The sequence below is a fragment of the Marmota flaviventris genome, chromosome 6 (genome assembly GCF_047511675.1).
Source record: "Marmota flaviventris isolate mMarFla1 chromosome 6, mMarFla1.hap1, whole genome shotgun sequence".
NCBI classification, from domain to species: domain Eukaryota; kingdom Metazoa; phylum Chordata; class Mammalia; order Rodentia; family Sciuridae; genus Marmota; species Marmota flaviventris.
Window position 1 is genome coordinate 11,483,199 of NC_092503.1, and position 19,945 is coordinate 11,503,143.

Sequence of the window (19,945 nt, forward strand, 5' to 3'; positions counted from 1 at the left end):
TCCAATAACTTTTTAAAAACTTAGTACGCTGAGGTTAGTATTACTTGTCCTATTTCACAAGGCTGAAATAAGTTTTTTTTTTAAGTCAATGTATCTGAAAACACTTTCCAAAGTCTAAAATACTAACAACATTACAACAAACTCAGATTAAAGATCCTGACTTTTATTCACGATTCTAAAATTAGGCAGCCTCTAGAACCACAACAGGTTCAAAGAACTCCAGCCAGCAACGTCGTTTGGCAGGATTTATGGACAGAAAACAATAGTGAGGTACACAGACACCTGATTACATAGATGATTTGCCTTATTTGAATCATTTGGCCGCCTGCAGTTAACTAGAGCCCTGCTTTTGTAATCAGCTGAGACTCAGCTGTTACAAAAGGATACTCCCAGATTAGGTTTTCAGGTTAGGTACTACGCAAGGCTACAGTTCCCCAGGAGGGACTCTAGAGTGGAGGTATTCTCAGGCGAAACTCAGGTTAATTTGACATGAAGAAAGTGGGTTTCTCCTCCATTGGACACAGTGTGAAGGGCCCGAGGAACTGCATTCTAATGCTGGCCCTCTCAACCAATGTGCTGAAATGAATCGCATCCATCTGCCACCTAACTTGTAATGCCCACCACTACTGAGCGTCCGCCCGGTGCCCCGCATTCCACCATGTTCTAACTTTGCACTTGGGGGCCTCTCAATCAGCGCTTACAACTTCGAAGTAGACAAGAGGGCCATTTAACAGATTAAGGACTGAGGCTGACAGCAGTTACGTACGTGCCGTGCAGCACCTGCGAGCTGAGTTCTTAAAACACCCAGCCAACAGGGAGTTTTGCCGCCAGTCACCCGCATTCTACCTGTCACAGACCCGCGCCTGGAGCACAAAGGCCTGCGACGCCCCCCGGTGACCCGGCTGCGGCGCTCCCCAACTCTCCCAGACCCCGCCCACTCGCGAGAGTCCAGCCCCACCGACCCTCCACAGGCTCAAGGGCGGAAACCACCGCGCACCCATCCTGCACCGCTCTCCGCGGGACACTGCGCGTGCTCAATCAGCACACCCGGATTTCCTGTCCGTTCTCGTCACTTCCGGGGAGGACAGCTAACCAATAAGGAGGGCCAGGAGGCGGAACCTACTGCCTCAGGCTCCTCCCCCGCCGCGCGTTTCGGGGCGGGGGGGGGCGGAGTCCGGGAAAGGTCGGGTGGTGTGTTGTGGGCCTAATGGCTGCCTCCGGGAACCTCAGCAGCTTCCGTCTCCCGCCGCTGCCCACCATTCGGGAACTCATTAAGTTGTTCAGACTGCAAGCAGCGAAGCAGCTATCCCAGAATTTTCTTCTGGATTTGAGGCTGACAGGTGGATGCATTAGCCAGTGCGCCCCCGTGGCATCCCCGGTGCCCCAGGGGTTGCGGCGAGGGGTTTCGCTGGGACCTCGCCGGCGGGTCTTAAGGGACAGCCCTGTCTGTGTAGGTGGGCGACCTGCATTCGGTCAGGTCCTCACTTCGCTTTGCACGACAGAAGTCCGGAGTCCCGCCGGCCCAGACACGTGAAGGGCGATGTCTGCACGGAGCCCGGCGTGCTGGGGTGTCGGCGCGCGAAGGCTGGCGGTGCGGGCGCTGAGCTCCCCACGGGCTGGGGGCGGTGGAGTCTTGCTTGCTCACTACGCTCCGCCGGCCTGCACGTGCCCATCAGATTTGCTTTTAGTGCAGTTTGAACTTATTAGGGCTTAAAGTCGTGTGCAGCTTTTAGCCATAACTCGTTTTGAAATCTTTGTAGGATTCGTTATTTAAACATTTGTTGAGTCTAAGAAATCCTCGAGGGTGCAAATAATCAGTAAATACATATTGCACAAGCTATGAGTGTGAGCAGGTAGTTTACATTCCCACGCCTTATTTTTTTTAAGTGACTTTATGAGGTAAGATTTATAAACAGTGAAATTCACCAGTTTGAGGTGCATGAGTTGATACGTTTCTGTTTGTTTACCACCCCCTTTTTTTGTATGAGATCGCTGTAAGCTCTATTATAAATATGTGCACTGATTCACTGCTGCAGTACTCATGTTTTGAGATTTGATATTTCAGTTTACTATTTGGCCTCCCTGTAGAAGTTAAAAAAATCGGTGAATCACCCATAACGTTTCTATTAAATGATGTACAGTTTATAAAGCATAAATAAGTTGTTTTAATTTTTTGGACCTGAGTTTTTCATTCTGTCTGTAGCAATATCATTTTGGATAAAACAGTCTAATTCCACTCAAGTCATTTATTTAGAAGAGGGGCCTACTACAAGAGCTTTAAAAGATTGCCCATTTTCCAACATTCTTTGGGTTAACTAGTACCAGCCTTTCAACTAGTTATAGGCCACATGCTAAATATAAAAACCATTCTTAGGGCTGAAGATAACAGGTCTTTTTATTTTAACAGCAAAAAGAAGCTTCACTTACATTTTCTCCTGTGAGTCTTTTTTTTTTTATATTTATTTTTTAGTTTTAGGTGGACACAATATCTTTATTTTATTTTTACGTAATGCTGAGAATCGAACCCAGTGCCTCATGCATGCTAGGCAAGCCCGCTACCACTTGAGCCACATCCCCAGCCCTCCTGTGAGTCTTTACTGAGCCTCAGGAATAAGTTCCAGATTGTAGATGATAATAATTCACTCTTCCTATAAAAACCAAAGCACACAGGGAGATTAAAATACATGTAGGAGCAGACCAAGATGGACACTCACTCTTAATGATTTGACGTTACATCTTTGATATTCATTTGTATTTGAATGCCTGAGAAGTTTGAGGGTGAAAACACTGTCCTGCCTACTTTCATAGCTTTACATTTTTTAAAATGAGAATCTTAAATTCACTACATAAAGCCTATGCTTAATTAATCATTCTTGTTCCCTCTAAGGCATTTGGTAGCTGTAAGGGAGCAAATACTGGCTTTATAATTTACACCTGAATTGGAGTTTTTTTCTCTGCCATTGCTTTTTTAGATGCCTATGTACAAATAAAACAATAGACAAGGAAATTGTAAAGTTCAGAGAAATTAAATTGGAAGAGTAGCTGTTAGTTATGTATAGGAGGAATTTGGTGAGAGGATGTATGAAAATCGCCCATAACATAAATGGTCAGTGGATGCTAATTCCCTCCCTGCATCCATTAAAAGACTGTCTTTGAAAGAGAATTTTTGCCTTTCAGCTTACATAAGCTTACCAAAAATAAGCAAAGTTGGAACTTTATGTCAGAGGAAAAGTGCTGGTGTGTTTTTAGTAGCTAAATTTCCTATCCTAGAAGGCCCAGTTTATCAGATTTTAATATCTCAGTCGATAAGACCAACACATTGTATGTTTTTCCAGAAGTAATGATAAGTTGCAATGAAACATTAGTATTCTACCCTTCTGATTTCTTAAGGTCTGCTGACTTAAATTGACTACTCGAAGAAGAATTATTTTCATGTTAGCATGCATATTTGCAAAGCTTAGAAAACCTCCAATGCTGAATTTAACCTTTATCTGAAAGTGTCCAAAAATTAAAATTTCTGAGAGTCTTATCACCCAGGAACGTGTTGCGATTGCCATTCTGACTACCAAATAGGTGTCTGTGGGTAAAAATGGAGGCTGACTGCACTTTTTGCTTTTGCACCTTCAACTAGCAGCATGGAAGATTCTGATTGGGAATGTCATTTTGCTGAATTTAAGGAAATGTGCTATGATAATCCTGTTTTTGTTAAAGAATTAGTACAATTTAAAGTTTAAACATTGAAATTTGCCAAGATGATCAAGATAATTAAACTTTTTTTTCCCCTCTAGATAAAATTGTAAGGAAAGCTGGCAATCTGACAAATGCTTATGTTTATGAAGTGGGTCCCGGGCCAGGGGGAATCACAAGGTCCATTCTCAATGCCAATGTTGCTGATCTCTTGGTGGTTGAAAAGGATACTCGATTTATTCCTGGATTACAGGTAAGATACTTAAAGTGTCTATTAGGGAGCAAAAACACAATTTAAAATATTAGGCCAGCGTTCTTAGGCCTCAGGGCAACCAAGGTTACGTAAATTGCTCCTAGACTACAGATCAGAATCACAGAGATTTTGATTCTGTACAGAGAGGTCTAGAAATTGCATTCTATAAAGCTTCCCCAGATGGTCTGTTGACTACTGCTTGAAAATACAATGATGCTAAAATGTTTTTAGTTACCTTTCTTTAAAAATCACTTATCATTGTCTGGGTATATCATGTCTGCTCCTTAAAAAAGTGAAAATCAATAATGGCCAGAAATGACTCATTGGCATGACTTTTGTGAACCTCATTCATTTAGGTTCAAAATGCATTTCCACAAGCAAAAGACAGAAGACATTCATTTGTCTAGAGAGACTAATTGTTAAGCTTAAACATTCTTATAAGAGAATTTTGTAAGTGAGGAAATGAAGTTATATCATTTTGCTTATAGATTTAGGATGAGGTTTGAATGAAGTGGTACACACATCTTTAAAACACAGATACTATTATTATATGGGAAATATGTGAAAGAATGGTATATTTTAGCGGGAGGGAAGAAACCTTGAGTGAGGGTCTTTCTAGCTGCCTTACAGAGGCTGGCAGTAGAGAGAATAAGCTTGTTTTGATCTTTCCTAAGAACTAAAACAGGTGGGAATTGAGGGAGACAGGATCATGGATTTGAAATAAGAAGGGACTTAAGTTTTTAAAACCTCGGCAAACAGTGGAACTGATTATGCCAGGCATCGTGTAAAGGGAGTTCCTCATAGGGGGCACTTAATGACTTAAGGGCCTCTGTTTGATTCCTGTGTAATTCTGAAACATTGAAAGAGCCCTGAGCCTTTGACAGTTTATTATGTGACTATAATAGAACAATAAAAGTATCCACATTCTTTCTTCTATAGAAGAGGGCAAATTGGTTTAAAATTAGTATATTCTAATATTTATTTGTGTGTATATTAATAGAAAAATGTTTAAATTCTGTCAGAGCAGTATGAGAAAATTTGTTTAAAGATGTAGGAGTTTGTGTGCATACATCAGATTTTTTAGAAACAACAATTTATTTCTCATCTTTATCTGGTATTTAGGCCTTAAAGAATTGTATAATGATTTATTTTGGGATTGTAACGTGGTACGTATTTCTTGATCAAATGTGGGATTTAGTAGTGATTTTTGCTTTCGGGCATGTTCTTGTTTTAAGAACTGTGTCTCAACTTGAGGTGGAAGTGGGAATAATGTTATTATTGATGAGCTCATGAGATGATAAAAAGAAATTGGATACTGCATAATTCCCTTCAGGTTTGTTGTAGCATTTTCTGGATATGAAGGAGTACTTGTCTGACTTTTTCTCCCTTAAAGGGATTTTTTAACCCTCAAATTTCCTCGTCTGTTACATTCATTCTTTCTTATTAGGCAAAGGGGTGAATCAGTTTAATTACATATTCTCCTCTGTGATCTGATCTGAAGCTCTTTGAAGACAGGCTGTTTTAAAGACCAGTGCCCCCCTCTCTCAACCCCCTGCCCCGGTCCTCCAGTCTGTGCCTTGTAACCCTCTCTGGTTTTCAAGGTTCCTGTGATTAGATCTGGACATGGTGTGTGTGTGGTTTCTCCGTTCACTCCTCTGGAATGCAGGTGCCGTGAGGGTAGAGAGTTCAGTGTGTTTGTTTCCTTGCTGAATCTGCACTACAGGTGGCAGTGCCTGTTGCAGAACAGGCGTCAGTGGTGACTCCAGGGGGACTAAGAAGGCAGTCGGCCTCTGTAACTGTGTGTGTATCTGTATGTCATGTGAGCTGACGAAAGGAGTCATTCGATAGTAAAATAAATATGTCTTATGGGTTATCAGAAATTTTGTGCTCTTTTTTCCCAACATCAAGGCTAAGTTCGAGGTGAATTATAGGAGATATATATTTGACTGCTCATCATTTCAGAAGAAGTAAAATTAATTCTGTCTTCTGTGCAGAAAAGGAACTCACCTTAAAAAGAAATGTTGGGTACTAAATTATCAAATAGGCTTCTTTTTCCCATAAAGAATGTTTCAATATGTAAAACCACTTTCTATTAGAGGGTCCTAAATTAATCATAAAACTGAGTAAAAGCAGAAGAAGAGTGATCTATTTTAAGGATTCCATTTTAGTGGTTTCTAAGCTAATAGAATTACTTTTTAAAGAAAGTATAATAATTTATAAAAAGTCTTCTGGCTGAAAGTGTATCATTTGTAGCTTAATTTAGTTCATACAGTGTAATCAGGAGGCAGTTCAGGGAAGGAAGGCTGGTGATAACTTAGTGCTGTGGAGGTGAGAAACCGTGTCTGATTCCGGAACACAGCACGGTGCGGCTCTGTGCTGAGGAACGTGGACGTCAGGCTCCACCCTAGTTGTATGACACTGGGCAGATGCTGTCTCAGCTTCAGTTACTCGTAGGCGGTTGGTGGGACTAAGTGATGCCTGACACTTAGCAAGCACTTGGTAAATCTGAATTATAAATGCATGGTTAAATTGTTGTCCACAATAATAAAGGCGCCTCTGGTGACTCAGGATTGATCAGGAGACTGCTCATCTGGAATGAGTGTGGGGCAAGATTAATGTGACTCCCGGCGCGCTGGAAACCGCAGTGCTGTGGAAATGGTGGGGCTTTCTCCCACTCCTCCAGCCTGCATCGGGCACCTGGGGTTTCTTTCTCTTGATGTTGTAACATTCCAATTGTGTGGTTCTTGGTGTTCATTTTTTGGTGTTTTGTCTTATTTATTTTTTACATTTTTATGGCTCAGTGGATTCTCTGTGCCTTGGAGGGGAGTAAAGAGATTCCAGACAGCACAGGGAGCTTGAAGCCTTGATGGGTTCTCCTGTCATTTCTGAGCTGGAGATAACTTCATCAATAACGTGTTCCCTTCAGACAGTTCAGATTCTTCTTCATTTTTGTCTTTTTTAAAGGTTTCATACATTAATAACAACAATAGAAAATATTTATGAAGAATTTGCCATGCTAATATTTTGTTTTACACCTTTATTGAGGTGCAGTTGATGCTCAGTAAATTGCCTATGTTGCAAATATAAAAATCACTGAGTTCTGACATATGTAAGATCACACGAAACCATCAGCGCAGTCAACATAGTGAACTTCTCCATGAAGAGTGCCTGTGTTCCTAGGAACCCATCCTCTCCTCCTCCCCTTCCCTGTCTCCAGGCAACCATTGGATTGCTTTCATCACTTTCCTTTTTTGTAGAAGCTCGTATTAATGGAATCGTTCAGTATGCCAAAGAGAAAACATTGTCTGATGTTTTTCTATTTGGCATAATTACTCTTGAGATTCACCCATGTTGAGGTGTCTTACCAATAGTTTGCTTCTTTTTGTTGCTTAATAGTATTCCATTTTATGGGATATGCCAGTTTTGTAAATATATCCACCTACTTTTGGACTTCAGGTGCTTTTTTACCATTGAACATGAAAATAAAGCTATTTGAACATTCTATGAAACTCGTGTGTGTGGATATATAGGTTGGGAGACAGCTGTACCCTTTTGCATTTCCATCATTGAGCATGAGGGTTTTTCTTCTTGCTAGTTCATAGTATAGTGTTTTTCACATCCTAGTCAGGAGTGATTGTATCTTATTGTGATTTATTGGCACTACTTTAATGAAGAATCATATTGCATATATATTCATGTGCTTATTTGCCATCTGTATCTTCCATGGAGAATTTGTTTGTTCAGATTTTTTTTTTTTTCTCCCCTCTCTGCTTCTTGTTGAATTTTAAGAGATCTTTATATAGTTCAGATACATGTTTTGCAAATATTGTCTCCTCAGCTGTCACTCATCTTTTCATTTTCTTGACAATGTTTTTTGAAGAGCACAAAATTTATCAGTTTTTCCTCTTAAATATGCTTTTAGTATGACTATGTAAAAACAAATACCACCACTATGTATAATGCACCAATAAAAAATATGGAAAAAAGAAATAACATTAAAAATTCTAACATACTATAACTGTTTTCTAAGTAATAAGCATCTGCTGTATTTACTATTTAAATAATTCCCATATTTGATATTTATTTCAATCTTCAACCTATTGTCTCTTTACATGTTGATTAAACACATTTCTATTCATTAAAAAATAAACATGATACTTTTCCTATCATATTTTTAAAATATTTGCCAATCAGGATTGGTAGAAATTGTTCCTTTTTCCCCCCAAGATGTTTATTGCTTTACCTTTGTATTGAGGTCGGTGATGCATGTGAGTTTTTGTGTGTGCTATTAGATGAGGGCTCGGGTTTTTTGGTGGTTTGTTTTGTTTGCCCCATATGTTGAAATCATCTTTCTTTTTTCTCATTGAATTGGCTTAATATCGTTGTCTTATACGTGTCAGTCTGTACCAGGACCTTGAATTCTGTTCCCTTGGTTCATAGGTTTATCTTTTCACCAATATCAATCTGCATTGATTATGGTATCTTTATACTTGGACGTGAAGTCAAGTAGTGTAGTCTTCTAACCTTACTCTTCTTTTTCAGTGTCATTTGACCTTGATTTCCCTATATTTTTAGAATCAGATTATCAAATTTTTCATTTTTTAAAAAGCCTGGCAGGATTTTTAAAAATGAAACTGTAGATTAATTTGGGGGAGAATTGACTTCTTAATGATATATTCTCTTCATCTTTGAATGTAGTATATTCCATATTTTCTTTTTTTAATTTATTTTACTTAGTTACACATGACAGTACAGTGATCTTAACATATCATACATTTGAATCAGATGGGATATATTCTCTGATTTGTCTTGCAAGTTTTGCATGTGCATCAAATTTTGTCAAATTTATCCGTAACAGTTGATTCTTTAGAGATAGACTTTGTATCTTGCAACCCTGCTAAACTCACTTATTGGTGGCTGTTTTGTAGATTGCTTAGTATTTGCTGTGTACATTATCCTGTCACCAAATGAACACAGTTTAACCTTCTGCATTCCAGCATCTGTGATTGATTCTTCTGGTGATCGATTGTCTTATATTGTTGGCTAGGATCCACAGTATAGTGTTAAATAGCAGTAGTAGGAATACACACCCCTGTGTTGTCCCTGACCTTAGGTGAAATACATTCAGTCTTGACCACAGACCGTGATGTGAGTTGTAGGTTTTTTCTAGATCTCCTTTTATCAGGCTGAGGAAGGTCTCTTCTATTCCTGATTTGCTGAGGTTTCACTTGTTTTTGGGGGGTGCAGGGGTGAAATAATGAGTAAATATTGAGTGTGCAAAACTGCATGGTTTTTCTCTTTTTAGTTCATTAATATAGGAATCATATTTTTTAATATCAGACCACCTGTAGAACCTGTGGCGGTGTCACCTTTCCCTTCTTTGGTCTTGGTCATTTTGTGTCTGTTTTTTTCCTGATTTCTCTGGCTGTGGATTGGTCAACTTTATTGATCTTCTCCAAACAAAGCTTTCAGTTTCATTGATTTTTCTCTGTTGTTTTTTGTCTTCAATTGTGTTGACTTCTGCTCTGAAATCTCCATGTCCTTCCTTCTGCTAACTTTGGGCTTCATTGTTCTTTCTACGGCTTTTTTAAGGTGGAAGCTGAGGTCATTGATTTGAGGCTTTTTTGTTTCCTTGTAGACATTTAGTACTATAAAGTTCCTGATAAGTACTGCTTAACAGAATTCCACAAGTTTTGGTATGTTGTATTTTAATTTTCATTTTCTTTCAGAAATTATACACCTTAAGATTCTAAATTTACAGGAAGACTTCCAAAGAAGGGTTTTTTAAAAATATATTTCTTAGTTGTTGATGTACTTTTATTTATTTATATGTGGTGCTGAGGATTGAACTCAGTGCCTAATACATGCTAGGCAAGTGCTCTGTCACTGAGCCACCACCCCAGCCCCTCAAAGAAGTTTTGAGATGTAGACTTAAGGAAAGATTTCAGAAGTAGTTCAGAATTTTCATTTAACATTCAGCTCCACTTTCCTTTTGATTTGTATTTGACTTCTAGATGATTTAGAAATGTATCATTTAGCTTGCAAATTTGGTTATTTTTTTTTTTCAATTCTGTCTGTAATTATTTTTAAGTTTAATTGGATTGTGATTAGAGAACCTGCTTACGTGACCTAAAGCATGGTGAATCTTATCAGATTTAGTCCATGGCCTAGAATACTGTTTGGGGAGATGGTTCTCATGCACTTAAAGAGAACATGCATTCTTCTGAAAAGAACAGGTATTCTGTAACTGTATGCATTCTGCCGTCCTTGGATGACACAGTCTGTACATTCTAATTAAATCAAGTTAATGTTGTTCAGGTCTTCTTTATCCTTGGTGATTATTTTGTCTACTGAAGTGTCATTGATAGAGAGAATAGTATTGAAATCTCCAAATAATAATCACGGATTTGTTTCTCTCCTTGCAGTTCTGTCAGTGTGCTTCATCTGTTTGAAATGCTATTATCAGGCTCATGAACATTTAGGATTGCTTTGTCTTTGTGGTGGATTAACCCCTTTATTATTATGAAATGATCTCTTGTTCCCTGGTAATACTCTTTCCTCTGAAATCACTTTGTCTTGTATTACCTAGCTATTCCAGCTTTCTTTTGATCAGTGTCAGAATACTCTATCTCTTTTATATCGCTTTTCTCTGTTCATTACTTTATATTTTAAATAGGTTTCTGTAGGCAGTGTCTAGTCAGATCCTTTCCCTCTGATTTGACAGTCTGTACCTTATGCATTAGTTTTCTATTGCTGCTGTAACAAATCACCGTAAATTCAATGTCTTTAAAAGGACAATTTGTATTCTCTTAAAGTTCTTGGAATGTAAAGTGTAAAATCAGGATTGGCAGGGCTGTGTTTTTTCTACCGACTTCAGCAGATAATCTGATGCCTTGATTTTCGGCTTCTAGGGGCCACCCATACTCATCATCTCTTGTTTCTGCATCTCTACCATTAACTCTAATCCTGCTGCTTTTCTCTTGTAAGACCCTTGTGATTTTATTGGACCCAAACAATCCAGGATAATCTCCCCAATCCAATATCTTTAACTCAAACACATCTGCAAAATCCCTTTTCTTTCTCAGATCACTCCCCCAAGGATTCATAGATTAGTGGGTAAACATCTTGCAGGCAGATGGGGGTACAGTATTCCACCTATTGTCTGTAGCTTATTGTCATTATTTTTGTGGTCACTTGAAGTTTATAGGGAACATCTTTAATGCAGTCTGTCTCCAAGTGGCATTGTCACTTCACTTACAGCTTGCAGATTGTGCCTCAGCGTCTTTGCATATCTCCTGCCAGGCCCTGCACCATCTTGTCCTACATTTTGCCTTTTCCTATGTTATAAAGTTTACAGACAGTGTTACTTTTGTTTTAACAGTCAATATTAATATTCTGTATTAAAAAGATTAAGAAAATGATAAAAACTTGTTAGATATTTCTTCACATAGTTACCATTTCCAGAGCTCTTTATCCATACTTTGATCTAGTGCCTTTATTTAACCTTAACGACTTCCTTTAGCATTCTCTTGTAATGTGGTTCTAATGAATCATTTAGCCTTTTCATTTGTCTGGAAACGTCTTCATTTTGCCTGTTTGTTTGTCTATTTATTTATTTATTTTAGTTGTAGATGGTCATAACTTTAATTTTTTTATTTTTATGTGGTGCTGAGGATCAGACCCAGTGCCTCACATGTGCTAGGCAAGCCTCTGTCAGTGAACCACACCCCAGCCCCTTTTTGACTGTTTTAAGTAATAATATGCTGGAAGCTCCAGTGCCCTGAAGATATTGCTCCCATCTTCTCACTTGCAATGTTTCTGACAAGAAATCTCGTCATCCTTATCTTGTGCCTCCATTTTCTCTACTGGTTGCTTTGAAGATTCTCTCTTTGTTTTGAGCAATTTGGTCATGATGTGTCTTGGTGTAGTTTTCTTCATGTTTTCTGTGTACGAGGTCCATGGAGCTTCTTGGAGCTGCAGAATGTTTGTATTTCTTGTTGTCCATTATCTGAAAATTCTTGTTTTGTGTATTTTGTGCCTTTTTGTTATTAGATTAAGATAGAAGAATATGTTTGGTCCCTGATGCTCCATCTTGGCCAAAGTAGGAAACTCAAGGACTCTTAGTGACTATTAAATCATATGCTTGTATCATGGAATTTTGGAGACAGAAGGTGTGTCATTGACTATTAGTAGACAATAGATAATGTCTGCATTTTATAATAGGTTAATGCAGGGATTATTTTTTTCTTCAGAAGCATAGTGGAAAGTTCATGGGATTAATAGTTATGTTTTGTGGAGATTACGGGGCAGGTAGACACTGACGTAAAGAACCTGGAGTACTCTCAGGAGCCAGTGGATGGTTGCTACTAATATAATTATTACTTCTCTTGTCTGTTAGCCAGTTTCTTGTCACTTTGACCAGAACACCCGACAGAAACATTTGGACCCACAGTTACAGAGGTTCAGTGAGACTGATTGGCTCCAAGGCAAAGACATCTTGGTATAGGGCACAGTGGAGGAAAGCTGCAGCCCGTGGCACCCAGGAAGCAGAGAGAAACAGGAAGGGCCAGGGGCAGATCCAGGCTCCAAGGCCATGCCTCCTGCAGTCCACTCCTTCCAGCCACGCCTCACCTCCTACAGTTTTCACCACCTCCCAGTTATTAATCCATCAGATGGATTAATCCACTGATAGGTCAGATTTTCTTATTATGATCTAATCATTTCACCTCTGAACATTGCTGCATAGTCCATAAGCTCTTGGGGGGTGTTAGGTCGGTGGCAGCGACTTGGTGGCAACTTAGAACAAAGCAGCCTGCGCTGCTTTGAACATCAATCAGATGCCGGCGGAAACGCCTGTCAATCAGCCAGATCTCCTGACTAACGCCTGTCAGTCAGCAGGACCCCCTGGCCAATCCTGGAGTTCAGCCAACTCCCCTGACCAACTCCAAGGGGGCAAGGGACCCTAGAGACACCTTTTCCTGTCCCAAGCCCTTCCCTTCCTGCTGTAAGCCCCATAAGTCCAGTCCGGTCGAGCTTCCACTCGGTTTCTCCTCAGACCCTTCCCCTGACTCCTCTGTGGGTCTGATCGAGTTCCGCCCGGGAGTGATATCTCAATAAAGCCTGTTCAGCGGCCCTTTTAAATCTGCCAACTTTGGTTGCTGCCTGCCCAACCTGATCTGACAGGGGGCGTTCCAGATGCAAAGCAAATACTGTCATCATATAAGGGACAAAGTAATTCACACATTCTTGTAGAGAAAGCTCTTTTTAGTTAGAGATAATAAAATTTTGAAATTATTTCATCTCTAGCAAATTATTCAAAAAGAGCAATTGTCTGACTTTCTGTTTTGACGTGACTGTTCACTTGAGACATGCCTAACTGAGGTGACCACAGTTAGTCACAGCACAGACAGACTTGGTTAAACAAAATGTGCCAAACAGCTGCAGTGGTTTGCAGTCCACTGTGAAGGAGAAGGATAAAGGTCAGTGTTGGTAGCAGTTATTACAGTAGCAGAAAAGCTATAAATCAAGTAGAGAGCATGGTAATTTAAAATAATCCCAACTCTAGTGCACCTCTGTGCCCACGAGGCCACCGCTCTTCAGGCAGCAGTGACCAACAGCATCACGAAAAGCAGGAGCAATGCTTTCTGCTTAGTGTTTTAGCTATAGATATTAAAGATTTTTTTTTTTTTTTCAATTCCAATTCATCCTGAGGATAGTCCACATTTTGCATTTACTATCCCTGCACTGAATCATGAAGGTCCTGATCAGAGATATGAATGGAAAGTACTCCCTCAAGGGATGGCTAACAGCCCAACTATGTGTCAAATCTATGTTAACAGCAATCCAGCCACTTAAAAATCAAAATCCTGAACTACAAGTATTTCACTATATGGATGATGTATTATTAGCACACAAAGATAAAAACACCTAGCATTTTGCCAGTACTTTTGAGTTCTCGCAGAGTTCCCGTTGAGTTCCAGTTGAGCTCTCGCGGGGATTCCTGGAGAGTTCGTGTTGGTTGGTGAAGTTCCGGTGGAGGGAGTTCCCGTTGGTGTGTTGGTGTGTGGTGTGTCCCGAGAAGGCCGCGTGGGTGGCGTTCGTGGGAGTTCGGAAATAAAGTCTGTTCCTGTTTGAGTGGCTCGTGATTTGTGCCCAGCCAGACTGCGGCAGCTTAGGAGAATTGTCCAGTGTAGTCTAAAAAGATGCCACTCTGATTTTCTTAAGAAATGTTAACAAATAAAGGAGTAAATGTTGTGTGGGAAGTATACGTAAGCAGACATCAGATCCCTTAAGGAGGCCAAGTACACAAGCTCTTACCATACATATTTGATTCAGTCTAACCAACAAGCACACTGACTGAAGTCATGCTGCAGTCTTCTCCCTAAAAAGGTGTTGTGATATGAAGCTCCTGTTGAATAACAGCACTGCTGTTTTTTGTGTAGTCTACATAAAAGTAAAGATCTTAAGTTTTTACATGTCGTATTTTAATTGCATATTTTTTCATTCTCATGTTACTTGTGAGACAGTTTTGCCCAGCCCTCTTGCAAGTTTTTACTCCAGCAGCATTCAGGCCCTACTCTAAGGCAAATCAGGAAGTAGGTGATGAATGCCTAGCCCACTCTGAGTGTTGGCTGCCATGAGCTCCTCACCCTGAGGAGGTGGCATAAAATGCACAAAATATCCATTTTACATGTGGTTCTTTGTTCTCAAAAAATTGTTCTTTCCTCATCAAATTAAATCACCGAAAAAGCTACCCAGGTGGACCACTGTTACTTACCTCCCTACAGAAAAGCTTTTACGGGGACTGACTTGTTAAAGGAGTCTTGTGTTTTATTTTTTTAATGGCCATAGAATGGCACTATCCATTATATTGTTCCATGTACCCTTTACAAAACCTGGTTTCAGGAAAAAGAAAAATGACTCTCTTAGAGATTTGGTCTAATTACTTCTAATAGAGAGTAAGGTTTATATATTTCATTATGCAAATCATGAGTGTTAACAATTGTAACGATAGAATTCTTAGCACACATGTAAAAAAATACATTCTTCTCCTTTTCATGGTTTGGTTTTCTCTTTTATTTTGTAGTCCTAGTTAATGAAAGTCTTTTCCTTGAAGACCATCTCATTTTGGAAATTTAAATGATGGACCAGGTTAAGAGTATCTATGAATACTCACCTGGCTGAAATCAGGTGCCCACACTTATGATCTCACAATGGACTGTGCCTCTGGGCGCATTATGTGGTCACACCTTGGGCATGTTGTTGAAGGGCAGCAACAGGGATCCTTCCACCCTGCCACATCCCCCTCCAGCAGTGTTTCAGTGGTGAAAGCATTCCTCTGTGACTAGTTTACAGAGTCCCCTGTCCTTTCTGGGTAGAAGGCTTTGTCTGTAATGGCAGTATCAGTTAGTCTGTACTGCACTCTCCCCTCAGAATTGCCCCAAGGTCTTCAGGGAAGTCAGCAAACACCAGCATCCATTCCTTCTGCAGTGGGGAGTCACAAAGGGAGCTGGAGCACAGGGCTGTCAAGGAGGGGGTAGACCTTTTACAGATTGGATTTGGCTTGTCATTGACTGAGACCTAAACCTAACTGGGAATTCAAAAGAAATAGAGTAGACATGAAACTTTAAACCTAGGAAAAGAAAGTAGGTTCGTGTCTTTGTCAGTTTTCTGGTATGCAGTTGTGTTTGAGTGTGGAAAAAGTTAATGTTTCAAGTGTGGCTGTCAGAGCATATGAATTAACACCAAACAGTCAAATTTACATTGTTTGTAGTCCTAATTACAAATTACTTAATTACTTTCTGTATATTAACATTATGTAACATAAACTTTTAGTTTTGCCACTTTGTTTTTGAAATGCTAATTTGTTTTGTTTTAATTATGTGAAACATAGTTATGGAGAAATTTTAGCTTTCTCTAATCTTGGTCAGTGCTGTCATTAAATTCTCAGTGTTTATACAGTAAGAGCATGTCCTATGAAGAGCTAGCTCTTTAGTATATTGTGGTTATTATGTTTTCTGAGATTTATCGGCTGAAACCCATCAGGTTAAGTTTTAGCAAATCATGGTAATTTAAAATAATCCCAAAGTATGTTAGTACCAAAGGTATGCTGTTAGGTTTGCTAAACTGCAGTGGTTAACCAGTAAAACTAGAAGATTCCAAACTTAAAATGTTTATTCTCTTAACTATATAAGCATTTCAGCTATGTAATTCTGAAATATTATTTATATAATTCTACCTCATTTACTAGTGAAGTAAATCTTTGCAAGTTTCTTGGCCCCACATTTTGGGAGCCAGCTTCCAAGAAGCTGAATGCTGTTTGATCATTCGTGTGTTCATTCCTTATTCAATATGCATTAGCACCTGCTGCAAGTACTGCTCAAGTAGATAGGAAAGAAGTGCTGCCTTAAGGCACTCATGCTGTTGCCGAGGAAGGAGACTAAGCACATGAACTCTGATCTTAAGTGCCTTCAGGGTCACAGGCAAGGCACAGTGGAGGGCTGCTGCCTGACTCCTGACTTCTGACACCTCTTCATCCTTCCTGTTAGTTACCTGAAATAGGTGAGGACACGGTATTAGGAGAGAAGGTCAGCTTATGGAACTAGAAGAAGGACAGAGTCCCCCTTGACTTGTTGACTGAACATCCCTGTGTAGCCCTCAACAGGTTCTAGAATTTCGGCAGCTGAGCTAGACCAAGGTTCTCTGGGCCCCCTGAGCTGAGACTTGCTGTAGGAGGAGGATCACCTCTTCCTTGCAGTCTGCTTTGGAGTGACGTCTCATCTGGCAAGTTCACGCTGGCATTTTAAGTTTTGTAAGCTAGGAGCTGCATGCTTTCTGTTTTACTGAAGATCAAGTTTTGTATTGGGCGCAGGGACACATAATACAGATTTATAGTTGGCCTATTCATACGGCCTTTGCAAACCAAATGCCAGCTTTTTATTATGTACTGTGGGAGTGTGGTAATAAAGTGAATGAAATTAAGACAGAAGAGATCTATTACAAAGGAAGCCATGTTTTGTTGTTGGTTTTCTTTTTTGCTTAAAGAGACTGATGGAAGGCTGGGCATGGTGGCACACACCTGTAATCCCAGCCACTCAGGAGGTGGAGGCAGGAAAATCTCGAATTCAAAGCCAGCCTCAGCAAAGTGAGACCCTACCTCTAAAAAAATACAAAATTGGTCGAGTGCCCCTGAGTTCAATCCATGGTACACCCCCCGCCACACACACACACACAAAAAAAAAAAAAAAAAAAAAAAAATTGAAGGAAAGGGGGGAAAAAGCAAATGATGACTGGAAGGTGGAAAGGGGCTGATAGAGAGCAAGTGTGGAACTGTATATACACAGGACAGTTATATCCAGGACAGTTCATAGGTGGATAATGCCTGTGAATCAAGAAAGGTTCTGGCTAGGGCTGCTAGGTGAAGGTAGTCTCAGAATGCCAAATGGGGCATGGCATTGACTAGGGACTTTCTACTTAGTTTGAATCTACCCATAGATTAAGGTAAAAATCTAGGTAATGTGTAGAATTCTGTGTAGGTATCTAGACTATAAAGATTTAGTTGGATTCAAGCTTATTTTTCTTATTCAGAATTTCATTATCACGTCCTTAGTCTGTAATTGTAAGACTTAGAGATAGGAGTGTAGTTTATGTTGAGTTCTATACAGAAGTAGAAGTCATTCTGAGGGCCAGAGTTACACTCATGTGCCACGTGTGCAATCCTGAGCTGCTGTTGTGTCACCTGTGACTGTCCCTAACCCCCCTGTGTTGAAGAGAAACTCTGTCAGTTTGTGGACGGTCACTCTGGGTCTCTGGCTTTTCCAGCAGATGTAATGATGCACAGGTTTAAACGCTGTAGTTCTGTTGCTCTGAGTGTGTGAGCTCATTTTATTGACCTTATAAACTAGATGCTTTCTGATGCAGCGCCTGGAAAACTGAGAATTGTTCATGGAGATGTGTTGACCTTTAAGATAGAAAAGGCTTTTCCAGAAAGTCTTAAAAGACACTGGGAAGATGGTAAGTACTTTGGGCATGTTTTCTAAAATTTTTCTTTTGTCATTATTTATATCACAATTATTTATTATACTTTTACTATAAGGGTTCACTATTACATGTTTATATTTTAGACTACTGAACAGAATTAAATAATGTGCATTGTCGTTTTTTTACTTTCCTTCTTTCTTCCAAAATTTAAACCTAGTAACCTTTTCTTAGTTCTAATTTCTTTGTCTCAAATTTTCAAATGTTTTAGATTCTGTGCAAGTAAACTTGTCATTTTTACAATACCATATACATGGGATAAACTCTTACAAAGTATTACTTTTTCTAAATGTGAAAAAGGAAATGTAAAGCAGGCCACACCCAAGCCTTGGTTTTAACTTTATTCCATTTTCTTTCACACTCTAACCAGGGCACTCTGTTTTCATGGACTGTGTTCACTGGGTATCTGCTGTGTGCCAAGCTCCTCAGAGTACACAGATAGAGTATATTTCTTGCTCATCAAAACCTTTGACAAAAATGGAAGAGGTTTTTGACACATCATTATCTAGCTGCCTCCCCAGGGCCAGGCTCCTTCAGGGTGGTCTGTGTTTGCAGTGCCATCCTCTGATAGACCTTTGGGCACTGCCTGGATCCTCCTACCTGCCCCCATCCCTGGACAGGCTCCAGCTAGGCTCACAGTGATCTCCTGCCCTCAGACCTATTCTGACTGCATCCTCCTGCATTCCTTTGCTGTTGCCCACGTTGTGTGTGTTCCCTTCCCCCTCCCTCCCCCTATCTTCCCTCCCTTCCCCTCCCCTCCCTTCCCCTTCTCTCTCTCTCTCTCTCTCTCTCTCATCTTCCCTGACGCCAATACCCTCCTGTTTTTTATTTGACATTTGTGAACTTTCTCTAACAACTCTTTGCCAGTGGTTTCTTTCCACTGAGTTCTTATGTGTTGTTTTTGCTGTTTTTCTTTCTGAGCATGTCTTCTTGCTACAGATTTGTCTGGATTGCTCCACTTCTGTGGCTTTACTTCCTACCCAAATATTTTTGGCACTCATATCTTTATACCCAGCCTGTATCGCCTTCCAGGGCATCTGAGCCCCTGGCCACCCCAGAGGTGCTTAAACTTCATCATGTTCAACTCGTTTTTAATTCATTTTCTAAGTCAGAATTCCTAGCACTGTCACTACCTGACTGGCACTAATTAAGTAGAGTCCTTTGTGAATACTTTGTGAAAAAATGTTGAAGAATCAATGGACCAAACAATATTCAGTCATTATCTTTTCAGATACTTGTGTTTGATGCTATTAATATCCAGTTTGATTTTACTCTTAATTAAAATGGTATTCAGAATTTATTGATGAAATTATTACAAGTTATTTTTTTTCCTTGTCAAAACAGATCCCCCCAATATACATATAATTGGAAATCTGCCTTTTAATGTTTCAACACCACTGATTATCAAATGGCTTGAAAACGTTTCTTGTAGAGATGGACCTTTTACTTATGGCAGAACTCAGATGACTTTGACTTTTCAAAAGGAAGTGGCTGAGGTAAGCATTAACTTTGTGGCTTAACTTTTTCTGGTTATTAAATGATCAAAATCCCAAACGATAATGCATTTGTACCTGTGTATTCTAGCTTAATGCTCCATTGTACACAGAAAAACCCAACAATGGTTCAGCCAAACATTAAACATGTAATGGGATGACTGACACCTGCTGGGAGCTTCCCGGAGAGCATGACTGATGTGTGTCCACCAGGAAGGCCTTGTGGTCAATGCAGGGCCGGGAGGGCCACAGCCACGAGCAGAGAAGGATGAACATATTGCCTGTGTGTTCACATGTGGAGACTGGCCTGTGACAGCATAGATTTGTCCTTTGTACTCTTAGGATGAAGAAGAATGTCATCATCAGCTTGTTGCTGAGAAGGGCAGGGGTTGAAGCCCTCATTATCTAGCACGTGCACTGTCTCCACCCCCAGCTCAGCTGGCCTGCTATGCTTGCATCCCCAAGGCAGGCAGGG

The 19,945-nt window shown here is 40.0% G+C and overlaps 1 protein-coding gene across 1 annotated transcript in view; it reads left to right on the forward strand.

Moving 5' to 3' along the window:
- Nucleotides 1-1,168: 1,168 nt before the first annotated feature.
- Nucleotides 1,169-19,945, forward strand: part of Tfb1m (transcription factor B1, mitochondrial) — a 49,413-nt gene continuing 30,636 nt past the window's right edge. The window contains exons 1-4 of the mRNA XM_027939438.3: nucleotides 1,169-1,340; nucleotides 3,789-3,940; nucleotides 17,845-17,953; nucleotides 19,322-19,473. Of these exons, the coding sequence (XP_027795239.2) occupies nucleotides 1,208-1,340; nucleotides 3,789-3,940; nucleotides 17,845-17,953; nucleotides 19,322-19,473 (546 nt within the window). The 5' untranslated portion in view covers nucleotides 1,169-1,207. The remainder of the gene's footprint in view (nucleotides 1,341-3,788; nucleotides 3,941-17,844; nucleotides 17,954-19,321; nucleotides 19,474-19,945) is intronic.